Source organism: Diaphorina citri, unplaced genomic scaffold (assembly GCF_000475195.1).
Source record: "Diaphorina citri unplaced genomic scaffold, Diaci psyllid genome assembly version 1.1 scaffold693, whole genome shotgun sequence".
Classification (NCBI taxonomy): Eukaryota; Metazoa; Arthropoda; class Insecta; order Hemiptera; family Psyllidae; genus Diaphorina; species Diaphorina citri.
In genome coordinates this window covers 95,595-104,980 of record NW_007378126.1, presented here as the reverse complement: position 1 = coordinate 104,980, position 9,386 = coordinate 95,595, and the positions used below count along the sequence as shown (strand labels likewise).

General features: G+C 38.8%; 1 protein-coding gene across 1 annotated transcript; it reads left to right on the top strand.

Annotated features, from left to right (window-relative positions):
- The first annotated feature begins 481 nt into the window (after nucleotides 1-481).
- LOC103511253 (flocculation protein FLO11-like) lies at nucleotides 482-9,386 on the top strand. The gene is made up of 5 exons (XM_008475971.1): nucleotides 482-487; nucleotides 4,071-4,354; nucleotides 4,897-5,783; nucleotides 7,252-9,022; nucleotides 9,116-9,386. The coding sequence occupies exons 2-5, from the start codon at nucleotides 4,071-4,073 to the stop codon at nucleotides 9,132-9,134; spliced, it is 2,961 nt and encodes a 986-aa protein (XP_008474193.1). The 5' UTR covers nucleotides 482-487; the 3' UTR covers nucleotides 9,135-9,386.

The following is a 9,386-nucleotide window of genomic DNA, read 5'->3' as shown; positions in this document are numbered from 1 at the left end:
CTGGGGCTCTCACATTTTCTCCTGATGTTATAATTTCAATACTTTTTAGTGGATGTGCCAAATTTTCCATGATATATGATACTCACATTACCTACCTATTCCATGTTATAATTTCAATACCCATTGGTGGATGTGTCAAAGTTCCTATGATTTGCACTCACATTATTTCCTGCTGTAATAAATTTCAACCTTCATTAGTGGATGTGGCATATAGGTAGAGGTATAGTCTCAATTGTGGATTTATAAAATTTCGCAAAGCTTTTCCTACTTTACTAGTTAAGTGCACTATAATACCAACTTGCACTTACATACATATATTTTCTATCATGGTTGACACATTTGAAATATTTTCAATCCAAATACCTACAAGTGGATTTTTTTTTCTTCCGATTGTGAATATCGAACCTGGGACCTTTTACATGCCATGCAAGCGCGTTACCACTGGACTATCCGTGGCTCTATATTCTTATCCCTTCATCAAGTGTGGGTAGGTATCTATTGATCACTTGATTCAATAGTGTGCTTGTTAACATGCTAAATGTTAAACAGTTTAACACAGATAACCAAGCAGTTAATTGAGGAAGCTAACGGGTCCTTAGCATGGTCTAATGACAAAAGCAATCAGAGATGTTAAATAATTTGAAAGGTAGTTATGGTAGAGACACTCAATATGGCCCATATAATATAGTATGTACCTAATACATAACTCAAACAACTCATCAAATTCATCGTGCATCATAGATTTTTTGAGAATATTGAGAGTTGGTTTTGTTTGTAGGTGTTGGTCATAGGTCTAGTGTAATTATAATTTTACTTATATTGCCTACTGTGTGTCTGAGTATGAGTAGTATTGGTGGGTCCAGTCTAAAATATGGTCAATTAATTAACATGAACAAAAACTGAAACATTTCCACAATATACGATTAGGTTTTTACATTTCAAATTGGTTTTCTAGAGGCATTTTACATTTTGCATTTCAAATTGGTTTTCAAAAGCATTTTGCACATCTCTGATGATTACCAGATGAACTTCAAAACATTACCATTCGAAATCAAGGTTTTTCATAATTAATATCTTGTTATGAGGGGGAATTGACATACTCTAATTTTATACCTGTACACACAAGATCGGGGGAATAGAACATCCAGTCCATGGCTACCCAAATATTTCATCGGGGGAATAGAACACCGGAAATAGAAACAAATCAAAAATTCGGGGGAATCGACAAACGCCCGTTTAAATGGTAGCGCGTCTGCTTGTAAGCGCTAGATAGCGAGTTCCATTCCCGCCCGAGGCGGATTTTATCCTGAACGGATAAGGTTCGTTCTCAGAACGGCCAGCTTTCTCTCCTATCCTGTCTTTCTTCTCTCTTCGCTTTCGGGACAGTAACACGTTAGCCGTTGCAGTTCCCTCTCTCTCTCTCTCTCTCTCTCTCTTCTCTCTCTCTCTCTCTCTCTCTCTCTCTCTCTCTCTCTCTCTCTCTCTCTCTCTCTTTCTTTCTCTCTCTCTCTCTTCAATTGATTTTGTTGTCAGTGTATTTTGTTGACGTACCTCAAAAGTGTATCTTTAATAACTTCTAAAATCTAGATAGAAAAATGCCGAAGGAAAATGCTTCTCCTGTTGGTTCTCTAATTTTCCATTACGCACCTATACCTAACCTACAATAACTGAGGTACTTGCTTTTCAGTCACCCTGTACAAATAGTCTCTTAAAAGTCCTAAATCTGATGCGATCTGTGATGTGTGTTAACGATGGGCCCTCTAGAATGTAACACTCATTCATTACCTACATATCTATACATTACCTATTTATAGTCTCTATAATGATACATCCGTATGTTTGCTTAGTTTTAGAAGTAGTTAGCGAGTTGCAGACTAATCAATCTAAACATAAATATAATAGGTGAACATAAATAACATAGAACATAATATCGATGTATGTCATAGGTACCTACATTAATACATAAATCTAGTACACATAATACATAGGTAAATGCATTTTTTTTTTTTTTCAACAAAATACTCAAGTATATTATTTCATTCACAATTCATTTTATGTTGCATAGTTTCATGCATGTTAGTAAACATTCCAAAAGTTAACGAATCACATTGTTATCAAACATTTGGGTTCTAAATTTATACACACAAATACGAAGTCATTTTTATCCTTCATAAGGAATTCTTTGATTAGAGTTTGAATTAGAACCAATTGGAAGAAAGAAAAATTTTCGACCAAAAATTGGCCGCCATCGGCGGCAGATTCTTGGACTTAGAAAAATATTAAAAAAAAAAGAAAGTAAAAAAAGAAGTTCAATTTTTGGACACTTTTAAATGATCCCTTATTACACGGGGAGCATTTTAGGATAGAAAATTTTCCACCAAAAATCGGCCGCCATATAGGCGGCTTGGGACTCAGAAAAATTTTCACATATTTTTTTTTTAATACGTATTCCACAAATGTAATAGAAAGTCGTGATGTGATGTTCACACCAGATTTTTTTGCTACATTTTTATGAGGCTAAAAGGCAACTCGTCATTTGTTTCTGTCGTACCGTATTTGCCAGGTAATAGCAAGAAGGCGTGGGTTCAATCCCACCTGTGGCATGAAATTTCTGCACGTAATATCATTAGGAAATCAAAATCAGTTATCCTGGGTGAGATTCACGTAATCTCATAAATTAATTTGTCTCTTCTTATCTCGAATTCGAATCAAGTCTCACAAAATATTACCTACATGTAATTCAATATTATTTTTTAAAGAATTGGCAAAGCTTCATAATCAAATACGTAGATACTAGGTATCAAAGATGCGGCACTGGAAAGTGTAAATTCTATGATTAATTAGAAGATTCAGAAGAACGGTTCACTCCCACAATCAGACAAGTATCTACCAGGTAGTTTATGATCGATTTGTATCTTCTACTTTTTGAGTAATTGGTTATTTGAATCTTCTATATTTTTCAAGTAATTGGTTATTTGTGTCTACTTTTTGTTGAGTAGGTATTTAGTAATTTGAATTTTGTACTTTTTGTAGAGTAATTGAGTAATTAGAGGTTGGAATTCCGTACGCCCCATAGGTCAAATTGATGGAGAACCTAATCGCATCCAATACTTCATCCTTTCCCATTCCAACAGACGCGAAAAGAGTTGCGAAAATCATAGAATTTAATTTTGTTTATCCTCTTGTCCATGATGAATTGATTAGTCAACATGTGAGTTTATTATTCACATAATTTCGGCAAGGGAGTTTTTGACGAACTTACCACCATTATTTATTTTGTATCTACGATAAAGTACTTCTTTGAGTTGATATAATTCTACTCAACAAGTACCTATCTAAAGTGTAAATACACATTTATAATGGATGTATGAGGTCTGTCTATTAACATACAGGGTGTTTAAAAGATAATGTACCTACCACACTTTACTGGGTGATTTATTGGGTAAAAGCAGCACTTTTTTACTTCTAAATTCTCTATAAACTCATAAACTGGATCGGAAAATGCTCTCAATTTGAGCTACCAGTAGGTCCTAAAATACCAAATAGAACAAAAAAGTTTCAGTGTCAGAAAAAAATCATAGAAACTTAGATAATTTAGGCATGTATTTTCCTAAATTTTGAACGATTTTTGGAATTGTCTTCTTGGATTTTGGACTAGGTACTTTTTCAATTTGATCAACACTGAAGAAAAAATAGATATCTAGGAAATATTACAAAAAAGAGTCCTTCTTTAAATCACGGTACCTAACTCACCTTTTGTACCACCTTGTATATCATGGGTTAAATGGCTCCTGAGAGTGTCTGATGGAGAACCTAATCGCATCCAATACTTCATCCTTTCCCATTCCAACAGACGCGAAAAGAGTTGCGAAAATCATAGAATTTAATTTGTTTATCCTCTTGTCCATGATGAATTGATTAGTCAACATGTGAGTTTGTTATTCACATAGTTTCGGCAAGGGAGTTTTTGACGAACTTACCACCATTATTTATTTTGTATCTACGATAAAGTACTTCTTTGAGTTGATTTTTTCCTCCGATCATCAGTTTTATTATTTTCTTTGTTTCAGATGACAAACAAACTTCTCATCTTATCTCTTTTGGGATTGACTAGTGTGTACTGTCAGACTCCTTGTTCGCACAATGTGTATTCTGAACCAAATCTATCAGAAGCATCGAGCGTTGTATCTAAATATGAACCTCTCCCAGCAGCTCAAGAGCTATTGAACCGTGAATATTTACCACCATCTGACTTTGCACTTCCTCAGGCCAACCAGGCCCAGCCTGTCTATGTAGCACCTCCTCAAGAGAAACCAGCTGAGCCATTACCCAAGTTTCAACCTCTGCCAAAACTTACCACCATCTGACTTTGCACTTCCTCAGGCCAACCAGGCCCAGCCTGTCTATGTAGCACCTCCTCAAGAGAAACCAGCTGAGCCATTGCCCAAGTTACAACCTCTGCCAAAACCCAACCAGTGTATCAACCATTACCAAGCACTGTACAACCCAAGATTGTACCTCTACCCAAGCTTCAACCCCTGCCACAATATACTTATGTGAAACCAGTGTACCAGCCCTTGCCCAAACTGCAGCCTCTACCACAAGCAACTAACGTGAAGCCTGTCTATCAACCACTGCCCAAGTTACAACCACTGCCACAGACAACTTACGTTAGACCTGCCCCTCAACGACTCCCTAAATTACAACCACTGCCATCTACTGTACAACCCCAGTATGTGCCACAACCAAAACCTTTCCAAAGCAAACCAAGACCCGTGTTTGTTCAACCACTACCACCCTCTACATTGAGACCATTGCCAGCCCTGCCCAAACTGTCTCCTCAACCAACCCCTACATTTAACAGACTTCCATCATTGAAACCAGTCTGCCAAAACCAACCACACCACAACCAGTGTATCAACCATTACCAAGCACTGTACAACCCAAGATTGTACCTCTACCCAAGCTTCAACCCCTGCCACAATATACTTATGTGAAACCAGTGTACCAGCCCTTGCCCAAACTGCAGCCTCTACCACAAGGAACTAACGTGAAGCCTGTCTATCAACCACTGCCCAAGTTACAACCATTGCCACAGACAACTTACGTTAGACCTGCCCCTCAACCACTTCCTAAATTACAACCACTGCCATCTACTGTACAACCCCAGTATGTGCCACAACCAAAACTTCAACCTTTCCAAAGCAAACCAAGACCCGTTTTTGTTCAACCACTACCACCCTCTACATTGAGACCATTACCAGCCCTGCCCAAACTGTCTCCTCAACCAACCCCTACGTTTAACAGACTTCCACCATTGAAACCAGTTCAGTCTTTCTCTCCTAAACAGATTGTGCCACCCAAGTCTTTCCAACCAAAGGACAATGAAGTACAGGCCTCAAATACTGTAGGAGTAAACGCTATTCCAAGGCCACTTCCACAAGCAACCAATGTTCTACCAAGAATTGCGAAACCAGATCTGGAAACTGCCGCTCAAACCAACAGGTTCACTGCTGTAAATCCCGACAAGATTAGAATCAACCATTATATCTGTGAACAGGGCGATCCTCAGCAAAAGTTTCTATGTGATATTCTGAAACTATGGGATTTACATCACCATGATGAAATAACTTCTAATGAGCTTGGAGATAACTCAAACAATAATCCCACCTTTGCTAAATTACCTTCCTCACCAAGACCTACATTCGCACCTCTCCCATCTTCTTCCAGACCTGTAGTCACCTATGCACCTTCCACTCCTCAACCAACATTTGCTCCCTGCTGTAAATCCCGACAAGATTAGAATCAACCATTATATCTGTGAACAGGGCGATCCTCAGCAAAAGTTTCTATGTGATATTCTGAAATTATGGGATTTACATCACCATGATGAAATAACTTCTAATGAGCTCGGAGATAACTCAAACAATAATCCTACCTTTGCTAAATTACCATCCTCACCAAGACCTACATTCTCTTCTCTCCCATCTTCTCCCAGACCTTCCACTCCTCAACCAACATTTGCTCCAATCAGAATAAAATCCGCCCCGGGCGGGAATCGAACCCGCGGCCTAGCGCTTACAAGGCAGACGCACTACCAGCTAAGCTAACTAGGCTTGCGATCGACGTTTAATAAGACCGTGCACAACCTCGACAACTGAGATTCGCGTACCTTTTCACCTCTTCGATCTACTGTGTGAACATAGCTTTTAGTCATCGAGTCTTGGGGACCACCCTGAATAAAAGATTAATTCAAAATTAATTGTTTGACGATAAAAAGTTTTGTGAAATTGATGTCACCTCTAATGCAGCTTTGCTCTTGGCCTTATTGAACGGAGCAGTTGGTCGTCAAGTCTAATTTAATTAAGTCTTACATCATCTTGGTGGAGATGGACTTTGAGAACAGGTTTTAGGGTGACAATGGCTCTGGTATTGATGGGGTAATCAAGACGGGAGGTTACACAGTTTGGTGACGAACTTTTGATGGACTTTTTTTTATTATTAGGTAGGTATTTCAGTTTCGGGGTAGTTAGGTAGGTAGGTACCTACATCAACGGAGCAGTTGGTCGCCAAGTCTAATTTAATTAAGTCTTACATCATCTTGGTGGAGATGGACTTTGAGAACAGGTTTTAGGGTGACGCGGGTGACAATGGCTCTGGTATTGATGGGGTAATCAAGACAGGAGGTTACACAGTTTGGTGACGAACTTTTGATGGACTTTTTTTTATTATTACGTAGGTGTTTCAGTTTTGGGGTAGGTAGGTAGGTAGGTAGGTAGGTAGGTCCATTCAGCAGAGTCGTATTTTTATTTCGGAATTTTCCCTCTTCTGAAGATCGTTTCCTCTTTTGGTGTGATAGCGCCTGTACCTGGAAAACCAGAAGAAATCCAATGTGGTGCGCCATCAAAATCGGTTCCGTTTCCGAAAGGAAAATACAATTACCTAGTTTGGTGACGAACTTTTAATGCACTTACTTTTTGCTTTCTATTTTTTTTTTTTTAGTTTTGGGGTGCACTCAGTGAGACCCAGTGAGTAACGTGAGAACAGAATGGTGGAACTGGTTGAATTTGCGACAAAACAGACGAGGTGTGCTGAACCCCGATTAATCTCAAGCTTTCAAGTCTCAATACGTAGCATTAGGTAAGTAAACTATTTTCAATGATTTTCGTACGGTCAACTTTTCTTCTTTCTTGTTCTTCAAAAAAAAAAAAAAAAAAAAAAAAAAAAAATTGTGAAAAAAATTTTTAACAGCCCCAATATTCGGATCCTCAGTTACTTTGGACAGCAGATTTTCCAATGGAATTAACCAGTTTCCATTTGGATTCTCCCCACTCGCCTCATTCTCAGACAGTGTACAATACCAACCTCTAGTACCATCACCAGCACCAATCGTTACTAGCACAACTGTCGCACCAGAATTATTTTTCAAGTCCAACTCTGAATTTGTGAGCTCACCTCAGTTCAGCTATAGCTATCAACCTCTTCAGCAATCAGTAACCACCATCTCACCATTTAGTGCTCCCGCTGTAACTTACAGTGACCAAACTTTCACCACCGTTTCCCCTTACACTCTATCAACTCCTGCTCCTCCTACTGTTAGCTACACCTCCTCTCAACCAGCATTTTCTCAATCTCTTTCTACCTTAGCTCCTTTGTTGTTATCAAAAGAATCTCTTGCACTTTCTTCCTCTACCCCTCAACCACCATCAAGTCAAATCACAACAACTGAATCTCCCATTGATAAATCAAGTCAAGTATCAACAGAAAAACCAACAGTAACATCCACATCTTCCTCCACCCCATTGTCGGGAAGTTACAACTCTCAACTATTCGGACAATATTTCAACTCCTTGCCTCCAACTAGCTACAGTTTCCCTTCATTTGACTCATCTTTATCCTCTGTCTCTCCAGTGAGTTATAACTTTGATAACTCTTTGACTCGTTTCAATTCCTTCAACTATCAACCACTTCCCGGTGTATCATACTCTTCCATTTCACCATTACCTGTTCAGTCCTACTCATCCTTTGCACCTTCATCTGGTGAATCTTACTCAACTGCATCTCCTCTATTCGGTCAGTCCTATTCTAGTGTTTCTCCATTATCAGGTCTGTCCTATTCATCTGGCGAATCATATTCAACAACTGTTTCTCCTTTATTCGGACAATCATACTCCAGCATTTCTCCTCTGTCTGGTCAGTCATACACAACTAGTTCTCCCCTCTCTGTTCAATCAACTTCTACTGTATCTCCTACTGAGAGTACTAACGAAGTTTCATCCGAAAAGTCCACCGTGACAACCACTCCTGCATCTCCAGCTGCTGGTAGTTTTGCTTCTCAACCTTTCGGTCAATATTTCAACCCACCATCCTTTAGTTACAACTTCCAACCCATTGAACAGTCTGTTACCACTACATCTCCTCTGTCTTACACATTTGAGCAATCATCGGGTCTGAGAACAAACTACTCCAGTTTCAATTACCAACCTCTGTCCGGTCAATATTTCGCCTCTCAGCAGCCACCCGTTAGTTATAGTTTCCAACCATTAGGTTCATCCTTTGTATCTGGTCAATCTTACAACTTCCCATCCTCCTTCAGTTCAGGTGTATCTCAGTCTGACTCTCCATCTGTCAGCTATACACCCTCTACTCCAGCCCCATTCAACTTCCAGAGCCCAAGTCAATTTGACGGCTCTCTGTTTGGTCAGAACTCTTTGACAAACACGCCACCAGCATCTCAGAACTCTCAATCCTTGAGCTCATCTGGAGGGGCACAGTTTGGACAAGGTTCATTCTCAGGATCAAAGTCCGCCTTATCTTTTAGCTCGAATATCCAGTCAGTTGAAAACTTACAAGATCTTCAAGCCACTTCTAAGGAATCCAGTGATGGTTTTGACTTGCGTCAAGGTAACAATCAGTTTGCTGCGTCCTTCAGTCAAAGCAAAGTACAAGAAGCTCCCAGGAAATCAGGTGAAGAGAAGGAAGATATCTCCTTGGGAAACATTGAAATTTTGAAAGTAAAAAGGAAATCACCTAAAAACTAAATAAAAACTTGATAACAGTCACAAAATAAAAGTTGGATTCAACCAACATGCCCATTTCCCATTCAAGTAAAAAGGAAATCACCTAAAAACTAAATAAAAACTTGATAACAGTCACAAAATAAAAGTTGGATTCAACCAACATGCCCATTTCCTTGCCATAAATGTCAAAGCTATCATCACTTTCATGTAGAAAGAAATGAATAAGCTTGCATTCCTCATGTTTCATGATCTACATAGAAATCATAATGATACCTTATCATAAATCTCATAACAATGTAAAGTGTAGACAATAGAATTTAAAAACAAATAGATTCATGTTCCAATGCTAGTTTTATAGTATGCCTA